At 47.0% G+C, this 24,473-nt stretch overlaps 3 protein-coding genes across 5 annotated transcripts; all 3 read right to left on the reverse strand.

The window, feature by feature from the left end:
- Nucleotides 1-649: 649 nt before the first annotated feature.
- On the reverse strand, nt 650-16,072 carry LOC100116733 (LIM/homeobox protein Lhx5). 3 transcript variants are annotated; one of them, XM_031926380.2, is made up of 8 exons: nt 15,580-16,072; nt 12,705-12,894; nt 7,339-7,571; nt 5,283-5,492; nt 4,042-4,283; nt 3,682-3,964; nt 3,198-3,386; nt 650-2,413 (listed from the first exon to the last, which is right to left on the reverse strand). In XM_031926380.2, the coding sequence occupies exons 2-8, from the start codon at nt 12,875-12,877 to the stop codon at nt 2,295-2,297; spliced, it is 1,449 nt and encodes a 482-aa protein (XP_031782240.1). In that variant the 5' UTR covers nt 12,878-12,894; nt 15,580-16,072; the 3' UTR covers nt 650-2,294. The 3 variants fall into 3 exon arrangements, with proteins under 3 accessions (XP_031782240.1, XP_001601152.2, XP_008214303.1); XM_001601102.6 differs by having other exon boundaries at nt 3,198-3,365; nt 15,125-16,072; XM_008216081.4 differs by having other exon boundaries at nt 15,125-16,072.
- A 3,389-nt stretch (nt 16,073-19,461) lies between these two features.
- On the reverse strand, nt 19,462-21,928 carry LOC100116768 (mitochondrial fission process protein 1). The gene is made up of 3 exons (XM_001601131.6): nt 21,564-21,928; nt 21,199-21,326; nt 19,462-21,115 (listed from the first exon to the last, which is right to left on the reverse strand). Exons 1-3 carry the CDS (start codon nt 21,625-21,627, stop codon nt 20,810-20,812), a joined length of 498 nt encoding a protein of 165 aa, XP_001601181.1. The 5' UTR covers nt 21,628-21,928; the 3' UTR covers nt 19,462-20,809.
- Nucleotides 21,929-22,036: 108 nt separating this feature from the next.
- LOC100114102 (nuclear receptor 2C2-associated protein) lies at nt 22,037-24,374 on the reverse strand. The gene is made up of 3 exons (XM_001601154.5): nt 22,651-24,374; nt 22,471-22,561; nt 22,037-22,401 (listed from the first exon to the last, which is right to left on the reverse strand). Exons 1-3 carry the CDS (start codon nt 22,686-22,688, stop codon nt 22,117-22,119), a joined length of 414 nt encoding a protein of 137 aa, XP_001601204.1. The 5' UTR covers nt 22,689-24,374; the 3' UTR covers nt 22,037-22,116.
- Between the last annotated feature and the right edge of the window lie 99 nt (nt 24,375-24,473).

A 24,473-nucleotide genomic window follows, 5' to 3' on the forward strand; every position in this document is an offset into this window, starting at 1 on the left:
GTCAGACGCGGCCGCACATGTTGTTGCCTCGGCGGGGGCTAAACGCTTTCTCTCTCTCTCTCTGTCTCTCTCTTCTAGGAGGTACTTATGCTCACGAGCTCGGCCGGCCGTGTGATAACTCGATGGTAATTGCGAGGCTCTCCGGAGAGCGGCGACACTTTATTAGCGATGCGAGATTTTGCCCTGTACTCCCCGGTGGCCTCGATGTACGCCTGTGTCCTTCGGGCAAACATGTGCGGGATTTCGGGATGAGCCGAACCCTTTCCGTTCCTGTCTTCTTTTTTCTCTATTACTTTCATGTTCTGCGGGCTATTCTCGTACAAATTTCTAGAACACGATAGGCTCGCATCCCAAAAATAGCGAAATCGTGGCATTGTTGTACGTTATAAGCCGCGATTCGAGCAATTAACGCTCGCGTCAACGCCGCTGCCAGGGCTACTCCGTCAAAGCGGGAGTTTTTCGCTTCGGAAATAGAACCTCCTCTGCGGAGAACGAATGTACGGATTAATAATGCGTGTATAATTAGGCGTATTATATACTCACGTGCACTGGGCGACAGAATGCGAGGCCTCTGGAGCTGCTGTCGATAAATACGCACTTATGTGAGGTAAAGTATGCTCGGGTGCGAAAAGAAAGAGAATGAAGACAATTGTTTATACGGAAATACGTGGTTGTTTATTATAATTATATTTATAATCATCATGCTTTCGTGGCGGTATAGCTGTGTGTGTCGGTGTGTGTACATATTTTGTTATTTTAGCCAGCTTCTTTAGTATGTAAATCTGTACCATAAAATTCCTCTTACATAGTAATACCGCAAAAAGTCATCGAGTTTCTCTGTACTCAATGCGCGCTACAGTATCGCTTCGCGTCACACTGATGCGTAAGTACGTGTCACCCTTATTTATCTCTCCTAAAACTTTCTTCTCCTCCTCGTCTCTCGGCATACAACTCTCCCGCTCTATAATATGCCTCTCACATGTATTTACATCGATCGCCGCCTTAACAGATAGTCGTGTGTATGTGTGTATATATATATATATATACACACACACACACACACACACTCATATTTATATCGATATAATTAGTACTTGCGCGCGACTCTGCGTGTCCGTGCGCGGCGCTTATCTATATATTTTTCTGACTTTCTCGTGCGCGCGTTGCAGCCGCTGCGACGTTCCGTCAAAAAGTCCGCCAAGGAATTCGCGTCGGGAATTCGCTTTCTTTTTCTTTTTTTCACCGGTGTCGTCGTCGAGTCGAAGTGTGTACGTGTAATTTCGCGGAAACTCCGCGGCGACGGGGCTTATACAGTTTTATATTACCTATACACAGTCAATGTCTCTTTATTGTAATTGTATTAAAGTCGCGGCGCGGGGGACAACACGTATAGAGAAATTTTATTAATAAAAGTTTAGTAGAGAGAGAGTAGTCGATATTTATATACTATTCTCCCCGTCGCGCGAGTTTCCCGCCGCTCCAGCGAAATCTCCTACACTTATACATGTAATATATATATATATATATATATATATATATATATATATATATCATGTTGTATGAATACGAGAGACTTTTGTCGGAGCATCGCAGCGCGCGTGTCTCTCGCGTCGTTTTTTGTCTCTCTTCGTGTACGTTCGAAATATTTTATAGCGTTGATTCTCGCGTATCGGAATAACGTCTGAATGGTACTTTGCGCGTGTATAACAGCTCGTTACTCAACATTTCATCATATTTATATCTACAGGACGTCTTCTCTCATTTCTCGCGAAATCAACGCTGCTATATAATCGCACCTTCAGCTTCTCTCAAACTAATCAACAGGGGGGATGGGGGTACAATATTACACTTTCGGGTCCGGAATTTTATACACAATGCGATAATAATGATCGATAACTGATATCTCATAATAATAATAATAATAATAATAATAATAATAATAATAATAATAATAATCATAAAAATAGCGCGTACTACTATCATCTTCGATAATAATAATAATCGACAAAACTGCGCGTCCAGTGAAATAATAAAAGCTCCCGCGAGCCTCGTAAACCGCTTTCAACTAATAATAATAATAATGATAATAGCGATGATAATAATAATAGCAATAATGATAATATCAATAATAATAATAATACAAGTTCCTACAGATCGCTTCTCTCTCTCTCTCTCTCTCTCGCGTGGATCCGATCCCAGCTCTCGTACATAATTCGCGCGTACGCAGCACACAAACACTGGCTCTGTCTCTCGAAAAATTAATGAAACGTCAAGAGGTTCAGCAGGCGCTGATCCTACCAGACGAGGCCCTCGCTCTGCTGCATCTGGTGTGGCTCGGGGAAGCCGCCACCGCCGCCCCCGCCCCCGGGTCCGCCTGCGTTGCCTCCACCGCTCGGATTGCCCTGGCCTCCACCTATATGAGTTGGTGCGCAACACGCGCACACAGACACAAGCGGGAAAAAACAAATAGAAATTTTAGTATATGCGGGATCAGGTGTGCTCGCGGGGGATCGCGTAATCCCTCTTTGTCGATACTCGTCGTAAGTGATTCCCGGGAAGTATTATAAGCGCAGAGGGGATAGAAAAAAAGAAGGCGGCTCGAGAACCGGCTCTCTCCGCGCGCGCTGACAAATTGGCCGGGGAGCCGCATTAGCGCGTATATCACATTCCGCGGAAGAATGCGCCGCTAAATTAGCCAGTTGATAAATCATCGCGCGCGGCGCCGACTCTCCTCTCTCCCTCTCGCTCTCTCTCTTTCTCCATTCAAGCCCTCTCCGCACAAAGGACGAAATCAAACACGAGGATCGAGGGAACGATTCCGCGAGGAGACGTAAGAAGACGAGGCTTTATTGACCTGACGTGGAATTAAGAAATCGTTCGCATTCCGGGTGCCGGGAATTCCTCGGAACGTGTCATTATATATCGAACGCGTGCCCTCTTTCGGATCGTTATAATGAAAAGCGCGATCAAACAGAGATTTGCATGAGCAAAGAGAGCCGCGCGCGCGCGCTCGCAACCCTTTTCTCTCTCTGAAAAATTAAATGAATAATTGATGGTCGCGCGCGAGAGTATCGATGCTGCAGCGGCTGGAGCAACGAGAGCTGCTCGCGCGCGCGCGCGAGTGTATAACGCGGGGGTAGATGATAACGAGGCGTGGGCACACATAAGTATAAGGTAGTCGAGGAGGTGTGACGTACCTGTAGGCGCTAGGAACTCGCCGGGGCTACCGGCTGAGGGTACGGGCGGCCCCTGGCCGGGGGGCCCCGTGAGGAATTCCGGCGGCCCGGCACCGGCGCCCGGCGGCGGGTACTCGCCGGCCACTGCTGCCGCCGCGGCCATGCCCGCGATGCTCGTCGGGTCCAGACCTGCCGCAAACATACCCGGAACTTTATCAGACCTCGTCGTACCCAAGTGCCATCTCCGAAGCCATGCTCTTTTTTCTACTGTTATAATCATGCTACGGTATGACGTGTGCCAGCTGTCCCTGGTAGAACAGGCTCATTTGAAAACTATTTGCTTGACGCGGTCTCTTCTACAGTTCTACCAGGGCTGTAAATCACTAAGATATTGAAAAAGGCAAAAAAAGGCAAAAATCTTGACAAGCCCACGGGATCAAGAACCCCGTGACACGCCATACGCTATAAGATCGACTACGGCCCAGCAAATCGGCAGCAAACTCACCAGGATTCCCAGGCCCACCGAAGGGCGGTCCGTGGGGATGCGGCGGCGGGTGTCCGCCGAAGAACTCGTGGTGGAAGGAGACCGGCGCCCCGTAGCTGAAGTCGAACTTGTCGGGGAAGTAGGGAAAGCCGGGCGGCGGTCCGTCCTCGCCGCCGAGGCCGCCGTGGCTGATGTTCAGGGGGAAGCCCCGCATCTTGCGCGAGCCGCCGAAGAACGGCGACCTGCCCATCGACGTCAGCTGCTTCAGCCGGCGCTCCTTGCTGCGCTTGTTCTGGAACCAGACCTGTGCGCACATACGACAAGTCTCTATATACATATAACGTTAGGCGGAGCAGCCGCGGTATCTTTATGTGTATATACCTGAATGACTCGCATGGGCAGTCCGGTCTCCTTGGCGAGCTGCTCGCGTATGTGCCTCGTGGGTTTGGGCGTCTGCGAGAAGGCCGTCTTCAGGATCTCGAGCTGCTTGGCCTTGATGGTGGTGCGGGGCCCCCGGCGTTTCGAGCCGGCCCCGCCGTCGCCGCTCCCGCCGCCCGCGCCCCCGTCCGGGCTCTTGTTCTCCGTCTGGCTGTCCCGGGTCTCCGGGTCGCCGTCCAGCGAACCTGTTGTATCGCATCGGTCAACACACCACTCGCGCGGGAAATCGTGTTTGACGAGAAAATTAACTTTCCGACTCGAGTGTGCCAGCAAACAGGATAAAGCCGCATTGGGCAAAGGATACCTCTCTCTCTCTCGCTTACAAATAGAATTCGCCCCACTCGAGCGCGCCCCGCGTCTCTCTTTCTCTCCCCTCGTGCGCACTAGACATTTTCCGCGAAGGCTGTGTGTCGAAGGAGAAATCTCTCGCCGATGACTTGCAGCGATCGACGGCAGCAGGTAGACCGAGAGCTGAGCGCACAACTGCCGAGTATCTCGAGTATCTCTATCGCGGCGGCAACAGCACGCTCGGCCAACAAGCGAGTTCGCCAAGCCCCGGAAGCGCTGCGTATGCTAGCAGCTACCCCTCTCCGTGCGCCGGATTACTGTGCGGCTCCCCGTTGAAATCTATCCGAGCAGCTATAGATATACGGGCTCCGCGATAATCTGCGCACTGTGGAGAGTCGGCAAGAGAGAGAGAGAGAGAGAGAGAGAGAGGAGTGAGGGGGTCTTAACCGCGGGACAAAGAAAATGTTTGGACAGTGTCACGCCGCGCTACGGGGCACCCCTTAAAGACACCCCTATACACTCTCTTTTCGCATGCGCCAGATGAGCCCCTCTCTCTCTCTCTCTCTCTCTCGTCTAGTGGCATGGATACAATACACAGAGACCAGAGAGCCGAGGAAAAAAGGTCGCGCTTATAGAGTTATTATAATACACACGCGGATGCGCTCGCTCTGGCCTCCTTTTGCCTCTTTCTGCGTCGAGTAAAAGTGACACCAGGAGGTATACGTACGTATCGGCTGCCATTGTGTCCCGAGCGCGCGAGCATCGCGAGGAGAGATCGCCGTGGTACACTAAGCTCGTTAGAAGCGAAAGATCGTAAACCACCGGCGTAGTTGCAGACGGCGCACGACTGACACACTTCGGTTCGAAAGTCTCGGTATTGCCTATAGCTCGCTTACCTTGGTCTTCGGAGTCCTCCTGCTTGCAGGGATCGCCGCCGAGGGGCATGTCGGAGCCGGGCCCGACGACCTGGTCGCCGGGACCCCCAGAGCCCATACTGTGCACTCCCAGGTGCGGCACACCAACACCGCCAGGATGCTGGTGGCCCACGCTACTACCTTCCTCGTCCTCGTCCTCCGAGCCGGATCCCATCAGCGAGTCCCCGCCCACTGGAATCAGAGAATGAGAAAAATATCGTTACACTTTGATTTCGCGCGCGCAATTTGTCAAATGGCGGCCATTGTCTCCTCACTCTCTCTCTCTCTCGATTAGAGAGATAGGGGGAGAGAGAGAGAGAACAACTGTACACACTCGAAATCCAACAAAAGCAAAAGCCAAAACAATCGCGCTCTCGCGCCGCGCAGAAAATCATCAATCACCTGACTCATCGCTTTTTAATAACTCTCCGCGGCGCGTATACCTGCGCGTGTAACACACGGGGAATAAGAGAGCAAAGCCGTGCCGCTGCAGCAACACGTGAATTTCCAGCGTGAAAAATTCAAGCGTACAATGCCGCTGCTCCGCAGCGATTCGCGAGATCGTAAAAGCCCCGGCCTGACCTACAGCAGCGCCGGCGGATAATTTTTCAAAAAAAAAATATATATATATATATAAGACGCCTCTATTCCTAAATAACGCGATAATGGCGTTCCGGCCGGTGTACGCAGCTATATGCATGCGCGCATAAGCGCGATAAGTTACGGGCGTCGAGATATAAAGTCGGGAGAGAGAGCGGCGGCTTGCGGTTAGACAAGTCGGCGAGCGACAAAAGGAACCCGCTGCGTAACGTAACGACCTTCGGTTTTCGTTTCATCGTTACAAAACGAGCCTCTATATACTATATATACGCTCTCGGTTTCTTCTCTTATGGCTATATAGTGTGCTAGAGATCATAGACCTGCGCGCGAGCGCGTGAGTCTATAGCCACGGGCTGTTTGCCGGTATTTTCACAGCTTGAGGCTTCTGCTGCTGCCGAAAAGAAACAACGCGCGCGGTGAAAGGTGCCATCGACTGACTTCGAGTACCTGTGTGTACATGTGTGTGTACCCCTCCGGGCTTTCTTTTCTTCTCTTTTCGATTGGTCTGCCCTTTGACTTTTCATCGTTTTTCATCGCCTCACGCGCACGCGAGAGAGAGAGAGAGAGAGCGTGAACTTTTTTCGCGGAGACAGCGAATTTCGTAAGGAAGAAAATAAAAAGATTATACACGCGTCGAAAACAATCGCGTCAGAGCGCGCACCGCAAGTGCACATTCAGGTGTCAGGAGGCAAATTGAATGACGGTGAGAAAATAATCTCGGCGGCGAGCCCACGTATATTCGTATACACTTTGGTCCATAAATCTATAAAGAAAGAGAATATATGAAAATAGCCTCACTCCCGCGCTCGTTTTTACAGTTCGGCCGACCCTTTGTCTCAATTTTTTTTTTACTCTCCACCTCCTCTCTTTTTTCTCTCCTCCGCGCGCCTCTCCCGTTCTCGGCCCTGTGCTCTCGCTCCATCTGCAGCGGCAGCTCTCTCTCTCTCTCTCTCTCTATCCGAAACGCGTTGAACTGTGACCCCCTTGATCCCGACTCCGCCCCTCCAGCTCGCTCTTCGGCCGAAAAAGCCGACTTTTCTCTCACATTCCTTCGGCCGACAAACGAGAGATTTATGCCCTTCGAGGACAGCCTTTTTTCCAGGGAAAATCTCGACGGCTGCGACGGCTCTATCACGTGTGTGTTACGCGCGCACGACACGCGTCCAAAGCGACTGTTACAAATTGCGGCTTCTTGTCACACATACGCGTTTATGCAAATTTTTTTCGATGATTTATCGGCCGATCGAGGCGTTTTTATAGCCAGCGCTGTTGAATATTTCAAGCGGAATATGTAAGAAGCCTCGAAAAACCACAATGGAATTATCCGGTTAAAACAATTTCTCAGCAGCGAACAAAACATCTGCGGCGTCAGTCGATCGTGTCGCGCGGGATCGGAAAAAAAAACGAAAAAAGAGGAAGAAGTGTGGGTGTACTATACCGTGACGTCCGTGCATGTGGTGGCCTATGGGCAAAGGCTTTCCCGACAGGTAGTCCTCCTTGCAGACGAAGGTGTTGTCGTCGAGAACGTAGAGCTCCTCGCCTGTGCTCATCTGCTTCCGACAGACCAAACAGGTGAAGCAGTTCAGGTGGAATACCTTGTCCCGGGCTTTGCGCACCAGGTCCGACGGGTTGATGCCTTGCGAGCAGCCGCCGCACTTTGTGCCGTAACGCCTGCAATTTTTATTTTTCGTTTATTCATTCACATATTTTCATCGTATTATTATATTGCGCTATGCGTGCGATCGCCGCCGCGAAGGTATAGGCTCGCGTCTAATTAACGGCGTCGTTAAGTGTATCGAGAGCCCGGCGTCAAAAGTTATCCCCGGCGCCGCGCGAGCGGCTTCTCTCCTTTATAGTCTCGGGCTTTTATTCATTTCCAGGGTAAAGAAGAGAGCGAGAGAGAGAGAGAGAGAGATAGAGAGAGAGAGGGAGAAGAAAAGAGGCCGTAAAGATCATTAATAGCCCGGCAAGTTCTCTCTCTTCCAAGTTTGCCGTGAGACTGCTATATGCTCGTAAAGCGAGAAATGAGAGAAACACAGGGAATTTATCAGATTTATGAAGTCGGGCAGGAAACTTTTTCCTACGCGTCGCTTATCAACTCCTTCGTATGGATCAGAATCTCCACGCGTAGTTGTATTATTTCCTTTCGGATCGGCGGCGAGGGCTCGCTCTCGAAAATAAGAGAGAAAAACTCGAGCGCGCAGAGCGTAAGGTATATATTTTAGGTGCTTCGTTATATTATATATAGCGGCGCAACCTTTGTGTGCAAAGGATTCCCCAGCGACGACGACGGCCGTTCCCATCGTTAACGCTGACGTTGACAAGAGTAAAACCATAATTGATGATTGCGTCGAATCGGCCGCTTCTTCGAGATACGTCGAAAGCGGTAGCGTTCGCGAACTGTATAGTAAATAATAGTAATAATAATAATAGTAATAATAATATGCGAAACAAGACAGAGGCCGGCTTCTTGCGAAATTCGTCGACGCTACGATGCTTCCCGGAATGTTATTATATACACGAGATGCGTGTAAAAATTAGAAAACTTCGTCAGCATAATTTTACACGGACATACTTATAGAGCGCGCGAGAGCGACACGTGCGTCTTGTCGTCTCTATGATTTATCAGCGGAGTTTATCTTTTGAATGCGTCGGCCTCGCTTCTATAGCATTAGAGCACCGAACGCGCACGCGGCGGGCTTATCGAACTCGCGCATTTGCATCGCCATAAATTAGCCGCTCGCGCACTGCAGATCCTTATCAGTTTTCGCGCTCCGTATACGCGTTATATTGTTTTTTAAGACCACTGTACGCTATATTCATATATTCGCTATATTCCATATCACCGCCGAATATACTCGCGTTGATAAAGCTTTATCGGCTGGAGAGTATAGAGCGCTGTCGATATACACAGCTGCGTTTTTTACACCTCCCGCGCTCGCGCGCGTCCTTTATTGCGCACACGTGAACGCTTCGTCACCTCTTTTGACGTGAGCACACACGCGCTCCAGTTGATCGAGCAAACTGAAATCGAGGTTGGATCCGAAAAATTCCTGCGGAGGTCGTTCTTCTCATTAAACGCTCGTACGTAGCTATATAGGCGATATACACTCGCGCAAAAAGCGTACGTCTCTCGGAGCGAGCGGAGAAGAGAAGAAGAAGAAGAAGAGCGAGAGAGAACCTTCCGAGAAGGGAACCCCTGCGCCGTCACGCCCAACAAACTCTCTTCTCTCTCTCTCTCTCTCTCGGCCGGTCTCGCGTCACGGCACATTTGTAATATTTCCACGTTCGAGTTTCGAGCTCTCTCGCTTCGCTTCTCTCTCTCTCTCTCTCTCTCTCTCGTGTGCGTATTATATATATATACGCGGCGCGCGGCCGTCGGCTCCCACGACTCGCGATACGTTGTACGTGTGCGAGCAGACGCCAGCTTCTTTTGCACACCTCTTCCGGAGCTGAGCGAGGGCGAGGATTTTCAGAGGATTCGCCGGAGAAAGAGATGCGATGAGCGTGATAGGTACCAGTGAGAGAGAGAGAGGCGAGAGCTGCACAGGAATACTTTATCGGGGATTTTCGTGGGAATCGGTCGGGCCGATCGCAGCCGTTGATATTATGCTGCGGAACATTATCGCGGCGTATAGTCGTATACGCGTTTATGTATATTGGGAAAAGACAGTAGATGTGGAACGAATCGGCTTCTACGTTATAATCCCGATTCTTCATGCATACCCATGTATATTATAGAGAAAAATCGACACACACATAGCCGATTCCGGTAACGGAGTACGCGTACAAGTTTCAGGACGTTGAGCAAGAGAGAAAAAAGAAGCGGTTCGCTGTAAGTGATTATTTTTTATACGCGCGCTCCAAGTCTCGAATATGTATATAGTTGGTGGTGGTCCGCCGCGCGCGCAATGCAAAAGATCGGCTATTGCGCGTGACGAGCGTTCGCGCGCGTGAAATCAAACACTTCCTCTCGATTTATTCGCTCGCTCGATCCCCATCCCCCTGCGCGATCGGCTTTTTGCCGACGACTCTGAGAAAGTCTCCTAGTCTCTCTTGCCGCCGTCGCCGGGGAGGGCTGCGTCGGTGTAGGTGTGCTGCATACACACACACACACACGCACACACACACAGTTGAGCTGTGTGCAAGGAGCGGGTTTTTTAATCGAACTGGTTTATAGTCGCCGGAGCAAGTTGGCGGCGGCCGCGGCGGCGAAGACATACAGGATTATAAATATCGCTGCCTGTATATAGAGACCGGTAGGCTGAAAGGGAGACAGTATAGGGAAGAATGAGCTACCTGCACGCTCGCACGCTTCCGATCTCGTTTCTCGACGGATAATCGCATTAGCTCTCGATTGTCGCTTATAATACGCAGACACGCGCGCGGCGCGCAGTTTTTAAACGCTCGTTTGCATTCGGAATTATTCACGCTCGTTCCGCGTGTCTCAGCTCGCGACGCGATAGGTGACGATAAATATATCGAAATGCATATAAGTGCATCGCATCTCTGTAAAAAACCGCGCGGAGCGAGCGACTCGCCCACACTCGAGAGACAAAAGGAATAATCGGCGGAATTAGAAGGGGCACATAATGCGGTTAGGCGGCGCTGCATTATCCGGCTGCAGCGGAATTAGCCGGGGACGCGCGCGGCTCTCCGCAGAAACCGAAGAGAGAGAGAGAGAGAGAGAATTATCGAGGACGTATAGTCGCGCATAATCGGCCGCTTCCTCGCTAATAATAATTTTCGCGGGCCGCCGGCAGGCAAATAGGGCCCCCGCCATTATCGGGGGGGGGGGGGGGGGCCTATACGAGGCGACTCTTATGCTGCAACGTGTATACCGTTTCTTCGACTCGCTGCACCGTAATCATCCTCGGCGGCGCCGATAAACTCGCTAATATCCGGCCTTGCGCTTTCGTCGCGCGATTTTTTTTCGCTTCGAATATAAGTATAAGCGTAACGGGCTGATTTTTCGGACGCAACAAAAGGGCGACTCTCGCGTTGATATTGTTGTAAAGGAGCATGTGACAGGAAAACAGGTTTCGAATCGGCGGCTCGATTGAAAAAGCGTAAAGCGAGATAAGCGCGATCGACTTCCGATATATTATCGCGAGACTTTTCGCGCAGAGTCGTAAAGTCGGGAAAATATTTTCCGACGATGCTTATTTGCTTCTTAATCAGCGCACATGTATAACGCGAGAAAAGCATATTTCAGCGCGCTCGAAACATTGTATGTGCGAGTATACAAAACCGGGAGAGACATCGGCTGGCAATATTTACAGAACGAGCGAATGGAAGGCGCAGGCGTCGAGAAACTCGGAATAAACAAGGATTTAACTCAAGACCATACTCTGCGCGAATATATTTCACTTGATCGGCATCGCCAGGCTTCTTTTTCCTCTCACTCTCTCTCTCTCTCTCTCTCTCTCTCTCTCTCTCTCTCTCTCTCTCTCTCCTCGGATTATACGCGTCACGGAGTAGGCCGAAACTTATGAAATACTAACTATAAAGTGAGTAAAATATCGGAATCCCGTATTCAAATTAAGCGCGCGACGATATCGAATTTGAATTTCAAATTCCCGCGTCATTACGCGCCTAAATAAAGAAGAAAGCGCGCGCGGTGTATTCCTGCACTGTGTATAATTTTCATTCCTCGCGCTCATAGCTGATGCGCTTGTTATTATTACACTAGCAAAGGCGCAATTGCACATCGATCCTCTCACGGAAAGCATAAAGCACGATTGATAAGGCAAACACAGCTCTGGCTGAATAGATTTCCGCACGTAAAGAAAAACAGGCGTGACGACACCGCGGAAAAAATAATTGCACATTATTCATTAGCACAAGCCGACAAGCGCGAGAAAAGCTCTCCTACGGACGCGCGGCGTCAACATGGCCGGAGTGTTACATACCCGCGGCGCACAGAGACTTCCGTTCATTGTCGTTCGGCGCATGCCTATATATAGGTGCATCAGTCGTATATATGTAGATCGCGCGAAGATTCGCGTGTGCGCCGCACCGCGGCAGTAGCTGATGAATTTTTCATCGGTCCGCGTACGTGCGCAAGTATGCAAAGCGCGTAAAGCACGTGCGAGAGTCGTTCATCACTTTTTTTTTTCACCGGGAAACTCTCTTTCGTCGCGAGTCTTTCTTATATACGTGTACGCTCGGAAGCCGATCCTCCGAGAAAAACGCTAATTCGTATACACAATCGAGCGATTTTTTGTCCGGCGAGTAAAAAGCTCTCGGCATGATCGGGACAGCAGCAAGAGGGAGGCAGAGAGAAGCGGCTTGACCTACGACTGCTCTCTCTCTCTCTCTCTCGCTGCGGTCTAGATCTGCGGTCGTGGACGCGAGAGCGAGCGAGCGAGCCGAATGTCAAGGACTCGGGCGATTCGACGCGCGCACGCTGTTCTTTCTTTGGGCCGCGCGCGCCGGGAGAGTGAGCTGTGAGAGTCGACGGGTTGAGGACTTTTCGAGGAACCGATGCGCGAGAGTCGGAAATATTTTGATGCCGCGAGGGCCATTAATCAGAATTTAGATGGTGCTAATGAACCGCTTTTGATGTACCCTTATAAATATTCCTCGCGTTTGGCTAATCGTCGCGTGTCATTACGCACCGGATAATCATCGACGACGACACGATCGGCGGCCCACTTATGCAATGATTCCCGAATCGCATCGATCTAGTCGAGTGTACACCGATACCGATCTCCGTGTAATGTAAAAAATACGAGGGCCCGACGGAGATAAGATCGGCGCGAAAAGAAGAGGGAAAAAAGGTATAGGTGTCGCTGAACTCACTTGAAGAAGTCGTTCCTGCAAAAGAGCTTGGCCTCCCTCGAGAAGCACTTCTCCTGCAGCGGATTCCGGCAGTCGCAGCAGCGCACGCAGTCCGCGTGCCAGGCCCGGTCCAGCACGTTGAACAGGAACTTGTCCATAATCGGCTTGTCGCATCCCGCACATGACAGGAGCATCGCCAAACCACACCTGCCTGCAACAGACGGAACGGTCGGGCGTTTTTTTTATTTTTATTTTTTTTTATCGCTATACTGCCCGCGTGCGCGTGGCAGCTTCTTTTTGCGCTGATCGCCCACTGTGTATAGGTCTATAATCTCCGCAGCCTGTCGCTTTGGAGGACAATGATGTATATTTTAAAAATTTCTCTGAGGTGTATTCCTTTTTCTTTCTTTTTTTTGGTTGTCATCGTTTGGAATCTCCCACCCAAGAAATTTTTAAGGCAAAAGTGGGTGCTAGAAAAAAGTGTACAGGCTCATTCGACTAGATAGGCTACGTTTAGGTCTGATCCACTAAAAAGCACATGCTAAATATTACACCTTCAAGCTTCGTTTAAGAAAAAAATACACTACTTCCATATACATAATACACTTTTTTATGCTTCGATTACAAAGTTTTATGCATTCAATTCAGATACCGCATACGAGTTATTTTACGATGCATTCATCAACGGCGCAATAACTTTTATTCAATTTAACTCGTCCATCCTAATCGCGCAATAATGCACTTAAATATGGATATATCGACTGCAATATGCATATCATTATACAGCAAGCTTTTCCACATCACACAGTACATAAATTACGTGTACAATTGATTAAGATAACGAAGCCTTGAGGCACCATTAACTCGATGCGCGCTTCTCCACGGATAAACATGCAGCGTATGTATAATCAGTAAATATATCAATTCTAAAATAAAATCAACCCGCGCTACACACAGCAAGACATCCACATAGCGTCATACACCGCGTATATCTTTTTAAACTTTTACCCGCAGTCCTAACGCGCGGAGAGCTACCCGTATTGTCGCGAAAGCAGGAGAAAAAAAAAATGAAAACAATACTGCGCGTACAGGACTTATCGCCATCGCGCAGCCCTATGAATTTTTTGCCACTTCCTTCGATGGGCGGAGCCGACAAGAGTCCTATACCAGCAGCAGCGCATGCCTGTCAACCAAACAAACCACCCACCCTCACTGTCGTCCTCGTCGTCTGCAAGCTCTCCGACCCACACCTATACATACTCTTGACTTCGATCTTACACCCTACTCTGCACACTCCCCCGTCTTTCCCGCAACGATTTGAATAGCCAAGTTACAGCATGAAGGGGACTGCTCTCGCTCTATAGTCTCTCTGATGGTATAATTGAACTTGAACGATTTTTAAAGCTTCGCGGGACGCCCGTGAGCGATAGGACCGATAGTTGGATCGACGTGCAGTTACGGCTTTTCGTGGAAGTTATATAGTAGATCGAAGAGGTTGATGCGTTTATCTGCGAAAACAGTTATACGCGCTGAAACAATGTTTACGGTATGGTCGTGCTACTCGAGCTGTCCATGGGAAATATTTTTGTTTACGTTCGGAATGTTTGTTTCGCCGAATAAAAATTACCAGAAAATGTATCGAAAATTAATCGGTTATAAACTTTACACCTTGATAAGCGAACGTAAATATTCTGCATTACGCACGTGTTATTGCAATGACATACTTCGATCGAGGACACTAGTTTTTTATACGTATAATTTTTATATTCAGTTATACATATTTCTACGGTTTATGATCGTGATAACACAAATTGAAACGAACCGAAAATGCGGACTCGCTCGAAACTTGCCGCACTTAATTAACGCGCCATCCTGTACGATTAAACTCGTTAATATTCGACCTTTGCTACCTATTATTCGGCCAAAAGGCGAAATTGAAAATGTTCGTCCATAACTTCCGTTAATATAATCGATGCTCACCGCAGCGGGAGTAATTTTGCTACTCGAAAAACACAAGCAACGTCGCTTTCAACGCGCACACACACACACACGAACGAAAATCAATGCAGAACAAAAAAGAAAACGAGTGCAAAGCAGAGCCGTAGAAAAACTGCGATAAAACGTGTAAACCAAATCCTCCGGGATATGTTCTTGTACGCTCGCGAGCATCGGGGAGCCGCACGGGAGCGTCGGTTAATCCGACGGCTTCCGCGCGCCGAGCAAAAAAAAACACCACAAGTCGACAAAGGAATTACACAGAGATCTACTACACAGAGAAAGAGAGCGAGCGGGAAAAAAGAGCAAAAACAGGAGCGAGAGCGACACGTGTGTGCGCGCGGGGAGGGTAGAGAGAGAGAGAGAGAGAGAGAGAGAGAGAGAGAGAGAGAGAGAGAGAGAGAGAATAGAGAAGTATAAAAAGGTGAGATACATATGGCGCTTACCTATACCTATGTTGTGAGCCTGTGTGACGGGCAGGGGCGCGCAGCAAGAGGCCCCGAGGGTCGCGACCCTTATCCTGGGGGCGCCTTGCGCGACCCCCCCAGGGGCCCCAACCCCGGGCCCTTGGGCCCCGTAGCCCTCCACCTCCCCAGCCGCTTGCGCGGCTGCCGCCGCCTGCGTGCCGCCTACCCCCACCACCGCCGCCGCAGCCGCCTCGGTGGGCCCGGCCTCCGCAGGCCCGTACCGGCCGAACGCCCCCGAGGGCCCCAGCGCTAGCACCCACTTCTACCACCTTTCACCTCTCTCGCTCGCGCCCCCCACCGCCCTGCGATCGGCTGCTTTTTTCCGAGCTGGTCGTGGATTCGATTCGAGAGATTCGATCCGCCGCGCCGCGTGAGCGATCAGCGAGTCCCAGCTCTCAGCATCGCACACTTGAGTAGACGAGGCGCGAACTCACACTGCTACTGTCGTCCTGGTCCTTCCTCGTGGTGGCAGCAGCGGGCCCGCCGGCACCACGTGCTGCAGCTGCGACGAGAGCCGCCGGCCGCCGCGGCCTGATGGGCATTCGACGACCTTCCCGCCGGCCTTTGCCCTCGATCCGCACACGAGCTTTCCCCTCGACCTCCCGCTCTCTCTCTCTATCTCTCTCTCTCTTTCTCTCTCTCTCTCTCTCTCTCTCTCTCTCTCTCCTCGATGTCCCCGCGCACTGCCGCTGAGATCTAGCAAAGGTCGATCCTCATGTCGCGGCTCCTCACACTCGCACTACGAAGCACCGGGAGTCCTGTCCTCGAGAGAGCTCTGCGCCGTGTAAACTCGCACGCGTGTGTGATCTCGCTGCAGCGGAGAGTCAAGTCGGGAGAAGCCGGGCGCGCGCCGCTCGCTCGAGAGTTTGCCAGCCAACTGGTGCGATGCTCCGCACCTGCGAGCGCCGCGGCTCCCGAGCCGAGACGTCTCCTCCTCGGCCGGCCGCCGGTCCCGCCCACGCTGCACCCCGAGCGCCGCCGGCCCATTGGTCGGCTTGCGCCCTGGTGGGGGCTCGAGGCTCCGCCCACCGTCCCGGCCAGACATGGCTGCCCTCTGCCTGAGTGGGGGCAGCTGCTGCTACTCCGGAGGACGTATACGCTCTGATACTCGGCGCAGTGTGTGCCTCGCGAGACGCGCGCGCGATCAGCCCTTTTCCGATACGCGATGCACCCCATCGCAGCCCCCTGCGCGGAGTATATGTATTTTCGAATTTTTTCTCGAGTTGGCGGCTTTTTCATTCGACCGCGAGAAAGCTCGCGCGAAAATTCGCGAGCGAGCTGGGAGAGCTTGCGGCGCTTGCTGCCGAGGGGGTGGGCCGTCGACGCCGCGAACGGGGTGTGCAGAGAGGAAGAGAGAGAGAGGGGGGGGGAGCAATTTGATTTTGCCGAGCGCGGAGCTTTTTTCGGCCGCGCGGAATTACAAATTGAATGCAAAGCTCTCTTGGCCGGGCTTTGAAGTTCTTTCGATTAATACGTGCGCGCGCAAGCCGCGGGGAGAAAGTTCGGTATTCGTAATGGCTTCGTAATTTTCAATCGAGAAACGGGCTTTGGATTTTCGATTGTCAGGGCTTTTTCGTCATTCAGTAATCGGAGGAGTTATCGCTTGCTTCTGACACGTTGTTACGCATATTTCTATACGAAGATAGTTTCAGCACGGGCATCCGAAAAAAATCTTATGTAGGAATAAGAATTCTTTTGCGATGTTCGATCCCAGTATGATATTCCATTATTTGTTTTTCAATCATTAAAGTTTCAAAATCACTCAGAGAAACGATCCTTTTGAATCAAAATTTCTATACCAAAAGGATTTTCTTTTTAATTTCTATATCTTGTGGGATATTTATTTTTTTCATTTATGTTTCTGTATCTTATATAAATACTCATTTTTACGTAAAAATTCAAAGCAAAATGATTCTGGTAAAAGTGAGCAGAATCCCAATCGATTTTTCCTTTTGAATTTTATCTGTACACTGAGAGAACTATATATTAAAATTTACTACATATGTAGGAAAAATTACTATATTAGATAGTAACGGCAGATCATACTCGCTCCATGACAATTTTTACTAAGTTAGACTTATATTAAAATTTGTTACGTGTTTACTAGAAATTACGACATTATATAGTAAGAATTATTTTATAAGAATTTCTCCGTGTGCCAGAATTTGAGGTTATAAAGTTGATTTATGCAGTAATCAGAGACCAAAATCTATAATTTTTTGTTTATCTGGTATTATTAAGTGATAAAATATCATTCGCTGCTATTATTTAATAATTTTGGTCAATTTATTATTAATATTAACTCATGAGTAAATGTGATATATGAATATATCAGATTTCAAATTTTGTACACTGTCAGGGTAATTGGTCAGCGCGCTCGACTCCCATTCCAGAGCTCCAGGTTCGATTCCCGTCGCCGCAGAAACATTTCTTTCTTTCGTTTATTTATTTCACTTAACAACATTAAAATATCAATAATAATAATAATATTCGAATAAGCGCGTAAAATTGCCCAGCAAAAAAAAAATTTCATTTCAGTATAGAAATTACTATCTGAGATAGTAAAATTTAATACAAAGCAAGTATAACCGTCCGTTACTATATAATATAGTAATTTTTCCTGCATATGTAGTAAATTTTAATATCTAGTTTTCTCAGTGTAATTACTGGAATTTCGAATTTCATGTAACTTTATTTTAAAAAATTTTGACCAGAAATCTGTACAATTTTCTACAAGGGAGCTAGCATATTCAATATTATTTCTTTTTGATTCAAAAAGGGCATTTCTGTCAGTGACTATGATATACTCTCTCCGTCGAAAATCTCGGCAACGTCGACGTCTCTCCCTCTCGCGCGTGTATGGCAGAGAGCAGCAGTACAGCGGCGGCCGCCGCGTCGAGAGAGATATCGATCCCCCGCGAATTCCTCCATACCCACGAGCTTTCTGCCGTCCGCCCCTCCGTCTCGCGAGCTTCTCGCACCGTGACACACGCGCTATACAGCTTCTCCCTTTTTCGCATCGCCAAGTTCTCTCTCTCTCTCTCTCTCTCTCTCTCTCTCTCTCTCTCTCTCTCTCTCTCTCTCTCTCTCTCTCTCCCTCTCTCTCTCGCTCTAGGCGATAAGGTCCTCCGCCGTGTGCTGAAACGCCACAGGTTTCAGCGAAATCCCTCCGTTTCACGAGCTTCCGCGCATAATACCTGCACGCGTATACACGTATTGTTTTGTTTGCGACTATAAGCGAGATAGTTCGCCGCACACGCGAAGTAGTACACACGTACTAGACCACTGCAGATTCAGTACACGAGTTTCACGTGTCATAGCTCCTCCGCCTATGTGTGCAGCGCAGCTGTACTTCCCCACACAATATGTGTCTGTGTGTGTGTGTGGGAGTACGTGCGAGCAGGAGCTTGTAAGCGCGAGAATATGATGGGCGCGATACGATCTGCCACACTCGCGAATTTTAGTTCGCGCCTGCGAGTGGGCTGCGAAATAATGAATATAACTCGGCGAGAGCGAGAGATATTCGCGCATGTGTGTGTAACTTTTGTTTTTCACTTTGTGGAGATCTGCTTCCGCGATTCCTCGCGCCGTTAATAGTTTTTCCTCCGCGTCTGACCGTACTCGACGTTATCTACTGTATAAACTTTGGCGTCTACTGCAGATAATCGAATTATAAAGATGAGGTATTATACCAAACAGCTTTTCTTATAAATCAAGCCTTTTCAGCCGCGGAAACGTGCGGCGCAGAGCGAAAATTTAAATGATTTTTCGTTGCAGAAAACGCGCGGCGACCGTACACGCTCGCGCTGCACTTCAAAGAGCGATTCTTTCTCTCTCTCTCTCTCTCTTTAGTCGAGGCGCACACATTATATACATAGAGAATAATAATAATGCAGCCGAAAACGAGTTTTACGTCGCCGCGCAAGAATTTTCCGCTCAAAGGAATGAATGTAACAGGCGCGCGTAAGTCCACTGCCTACTCTCGCGCTCATCTAGTGACTGACGCGTGGCTGATTGCGCCGCGGAAAAATCTTCGTTTATATAGCGTATATACGCAGCTGGTCGTTCGAGCGACGCTTTGGCTGTCCGCTGCAGCTAATTTATTTCTATTGTTCTGGACGGCTCTCTCTCTCTCTCTCTCTCTCTCTCTCTCTCTCTCTCTCACTCTCTGATGTAGGTAGAGGCAGCGCCGAGCTTGCATCTGTGCTCTGGGGGTGTTATAGAGGAGATTTTTCTCTGCAAGTATATATCCGGTGGTTTGGAGCACGTAATGTTTTCCGTTTTGGTTTGAGTTCGAGCAATAAACAAGACAGACGTAATATTCGTTATACTTTCATTTTTGTTCAACAATGCGTTACAGTTTAGAGCACTCGGCGTCATTCGGGTGCTGCAGAATGTATAATTTACAATTATTCGTATATATCTACAAACTCAGCGCTAAGCACTGATTAACCCATGTAATTTAAGCTTTTAATACTTTAGTAAGCTCTCGTCGATATACAAGAATATGCATATTTAAAGATTTAATGTTTTATAAAATATATACTTATAGATATATTATATTTTTGCCGATTATTCGAATTTTTTACATTGTAAGTATGTGCAATTTACATTATCGTTTGTTTTCGATGGTCAAGACACTCGGACATATGACATTTTAAACAGTGTCGCACTTTTAAAATTATTGATGTGCTTATTTTAGACAAAAACAACGAGATTATATTCATAGGAGTGTTTTGCATGTATTAACTATTAAGGGGATGTCGTCCCAAAAGCTTCGCAAATCCGCCACGGGGTATTTTGTATTTCCAAACTTTTAGAAAAACAGAAAATCCGATCGAATTTTTCTTTCGGTAGAACGATTCATTAAACTTAACACGACTCGGTTTTTTATTTGCAAGCTTTATTTAAAAAGTTTTATGTAAAATTAGATTTTAAGATTGGCGCTGCAATCGCATGAGTACGACGAAGTACGCGTAAACATCTCTTCGTATTTCCAAGATTTTAGCAAAACAAAAAGTCCAATCAGCATTTTCTTTCGCTAGAACGATTCATTAAACTTAACACTACGGTGCTACAGACTCGGTTTTTCATTTGCAAACTTTATTCAAAAAGTTTTATGGAATAGAAAAACAGTGTTTTTTTGGACATCCCCTTAAATGTTACTCAAATGTAATATTTTCTCATTTATCGATCTTTTCGTGATGGGTCGAAAAGAAAAAAATTGTCTCGTTACAACCTGTACTGAGAATATTACTAAAATCACGTTTATGTGTTGATAAACTAGCCAGAGCTAAGTGTCAGTTAAAAAAATTCTGTTTACCTTAAATAATTACAAAAATATACTTCAAATGCAAACATTTCGTCAGATTATTATATTATTTTTTAATTTATAAAACGTATTGTACACATTGTCTATCTTAGTTTAGAATTTGTGTTACAAGCAGTGAAAGTTTGTAGTCTCATGTGCACATCATAGATTTAGTAGTCAAGTTTTATCCAAATGTGCACAATTTTTATACATTTTTACACTTATCAAAAGATTATGAATCTTTTGCTTTCACCGGATTTGTGCTTTATATAATACCAAGTATTAAAAGGTTAAAATACTTTCAACGTGTATAGCATTTTATACTAGAATTTCGCTGCTAAGTATTACATTATTTACGTTGACTGTATTGGCTCTAATGGTTTGTAACCAGTCCATTTCCTATAAGTTGCATTCATAGAATCCTCTACCAACACATCTATCGGATGAATTATCACAGGTATCGATGCAAGGCCAATTATAGTTGAAATCCAAGGACTTCGTAGCATAGGTCTAGATGATTTAGTTTGCAGATAGCGTATGGTTGCGCATAATCTATTTATTGTTAACCCTGGAATGATGACAGAAGCAAATCCCTGCCATAGAAGCGTGTCCGATGTTGACAGCAGTAGTCGCTTTGTCTTCTGTGGTGAAGAATCCTCCTATACAAAATTTTATCATTAGTCTTTATACATCACTTACATGTGAGGCTGCGATACACATTTAGTAGTTACAAAAAACACACATTGTATACATGCAATCCCTTGTGAACTGTGTCTGCAAGGACATATCCACATGCGACAACATAGCTGGACCACACAACAGACTTTGGGACAATGCTTCGAAATGCCTCTCCGACTTCATTAGTATAGCCTATAAAACACAAAGCAATATAAGATTTTCCATCCATACAAAGTTATTAAGCTTCTGTGTTATTGTTACATAATCGGAGAGCCAACGGTCAATGTCACTGCCAATCAATGGGATTTTCAACATCAATAGTAACAGCTTTTTGAAAGATCAAAATTTCGAGTTATTACGATATAAAAACAGACTGTTTTCGACAAATGCAGGGTCAAAACAAATCAATCGTAACTTTCCCGAACTTACCCAGATATCTCACAGCCGTGTCACGAAAAATGTCGACCTCGCATTCCTTGTCCTTCTCAACCATTCCCGATTTTCACCAATTCGGCACCAGGTCTCGAAGAATAAAATTATCAGGCGAAGTTCTGCTGTTTAATTATTTAAGCAGACTCTATACTGTATGAGGCAATAAGCGTCAATAATGGAACAAGCATGGATTTCCACTTCGCGCCTATCACGTGGTCCGTGCACGATTCATGTATTTTCGTGTGATGACCGACTCGATTAAAAATTTGCACCTGTTGAGATGACTTTTTCGATTGGTTCGATTCATTCTTGTCGAGATCCGCAGCTGTGCAATCGCCTTTCAGTTTTCATGACGAAAGTTGATCGATAATAGAAGCGCAGCTTTAAGACAAGTCGCGCCATCTGCTGTGCTAATGAAGTACCTCTTCCCGCTACTGTTTAAAATAAAAAATAAAAATTAAAAAAAACAATCCTTGTAAATTATTATTTTATTAAATACTGTACAAAAATGTTATAAAAATATGTTATCGATGTATTGACAATGTTTATATCACGAAATCAAGGACAACTTGTAAATGATAATTCTGCCGAAAAAGTCCGTGCTGCTTTCGAAAACAATTTTGAACACTTTGGCTTTTATCACGGAGTTCAGTTTGAAAAGCTGAGTAGTATTTATATCTTCCGGATAGATATCTTGCACTTTTTCCAAACTCTTGGAATCCGCTCCAGCTTCTACGTGGCTTTTCTGTCCGGCAAAGCCGCCTTGAAATTGAATCTCTATCGACGATAAATCGACTTCTTGTGGAAAGCTTATCAATACCCATTGAGGACTTCCCTAAAAATATAGTCATGAATAGAACATGTGGAAATAACTATTTATTTATAAAAAGAAAATTGTTCTCACAGAATCCGAATTCCAGCACGTTTCTCCGTCATCGTCGAACATAAACTGTTTGCCATAGCTTTTTACGTTTTTATTCAACACTGAGCTGACACTAAAAATTGACAAAAACATCAAAATAATATTAATATTTGTGGTTAGGTATTGGAAAATATTTGTTAGCTTCTTCCTTGACATTCTTACCGGCACTCGAACTTTTGTTCTTTCAATAAACATGTCATGTTCGAGTTTTTCTAACTAAAATTCAACAGAAATCAGCCGTTATAAACATTAAAATTGTACTTTATACTTCAAAACGAAAGTACACACAGGTGAAAGACAGCACGTTGCCTTGTTTACTAAAACGGTATTTCACAAGCTGCTCCATCTATGAAAGAATTCCGTCGATCTATCGAGTAGCTGTCGGTAACTGCTTCTCTAGTAGTTGCGAGATATTTTCCCCGATGGCAGTGACAGTCATTGATCGCAATATTTCTGTCTTTATCATTCGCATTTAAAAGCTGGAAAATCGTTAAAAGAATATTCTGCATCACAATTATCTATTATAATGCAAATTAAAAAATGTCAACTCCGCTATTCAGCTGAATAGCGAAATTTCATTAACTCGCTTTCACTTCGCCGCCAAACAAACAACAAGTCGGTGTCAACAATCGCAAGCCAAGTCCAACCAGCATAATCGCGCTCCTCCGAGCGTTTTATTATCAAAGTTAAAAATAACTATGATATTCGTGCAGGCCAGCTCGCATCACCCATGCAATTTGGCAGCAATTTCTCCGCCCCGATGTCGTCATCGGTTCGCGTACCTGTGCGAAACTAATTCACTGATCGTAATTATATGTAAGTGGAGAAATCGATTATACCTACACTTAGTACTCCAATTTCTCTTCAGATTTACCTTTCATACGCGTCATCTGAAAATTACAATAGAGACCTCCAGATTCACGCGTTTACGCTAAGCGCGCAGCATTAACTCCCACGCGTTCTCCCGCGCTGCAGATTATTCTTCGCGCAGCTTCTACATAAGCGCGCTTTCATAAAAGCTCTAAGTACAGAGCGGCTCTTCAACGAATTCAGAGAAGCGGAAGCGATTCTAAAGTGACCGCTGGATTTGCAATTTGCACTTGGCACAATGAGAATTACAACGCGCGACGCAGGTGATGAATCAATTCGTTACGTAACTCGTCATCTCTTGAATCTTCGATGACATAGTGTTTTTTCATTGCGTTATAGAGGTGCGAAAAAAAAATAGACACGGTTTCCGAGTGAAAGGAAAAGATCTGTCAGCTATGCGTTTTTTCTCGCCTATATGGTATATGTCTATAGCATAAAGGCTTAGCGCAAAGCTGCAGACATTTTGCAATGCTAATGTGGAAAATTCGCGAGCTATTCGCGAGCCTAACCGCGCGCGAGGCTGACGTCATACTTGCAATATAAACTCCGGCATATCACCTTTAATGTTAAAGCCCCGTGTCACGGCGTTCTTTCGTCGCGCGAAATCAATCAGGCAACACATCAGGTTCCTAATTTTTGTCGCATATAGAAATAACTCTACACACCTCCATTCGAAAGGCGAACAGTAGTCGAACGCTCGGATTTAAAGCAGCTAAGAGCCGCTAAGTGAAGATGAAACACTCGAAATTAACACATGGCCTATAGATAAATTATACCTTTGGAAATGCGCGAAGAATGCAAGCCTCGAATCGGCTGAGCCACATGTTTCTTCGGTGCGATCAATGAACTCGAACTATACATGCGCACATCGAGAGCTAGGAGGCAAAATTTCAGTAGAACGCGCCGAGTACGGCAAGACGCCGCCGCGCTATCATAATCGCCAAGACGAACGAGGAACTAACGAGAGGCTTATGCGCGATTATACGCTCTTACGAAATGAGAATCGCGTGCTGAACTCCCATACAGCATATGCTGCAGAGATAGAAGAGTTTATTTTTTCATTATGTATATTGATCGATATACGCGCTTACGTATATAGCCTCCGCGAAGATTAA

This window comes from Nasonia vitripennis, chromosome 3, assembly GCF_009193385.2.
Source record: "Nasonia vitripennis strain AsymCx chromosome 3, Nvit_psr_1.1, whole genome shotgun sequence".
In the NCBI taxonomy this organism is placed as follows: domain Eukaryota; kingdom Metazoa; phylum Arthropoda; class Insecta; order Hymenoptera; family Pteromalidae; genus Nasonia; species Nasonia vitripennis.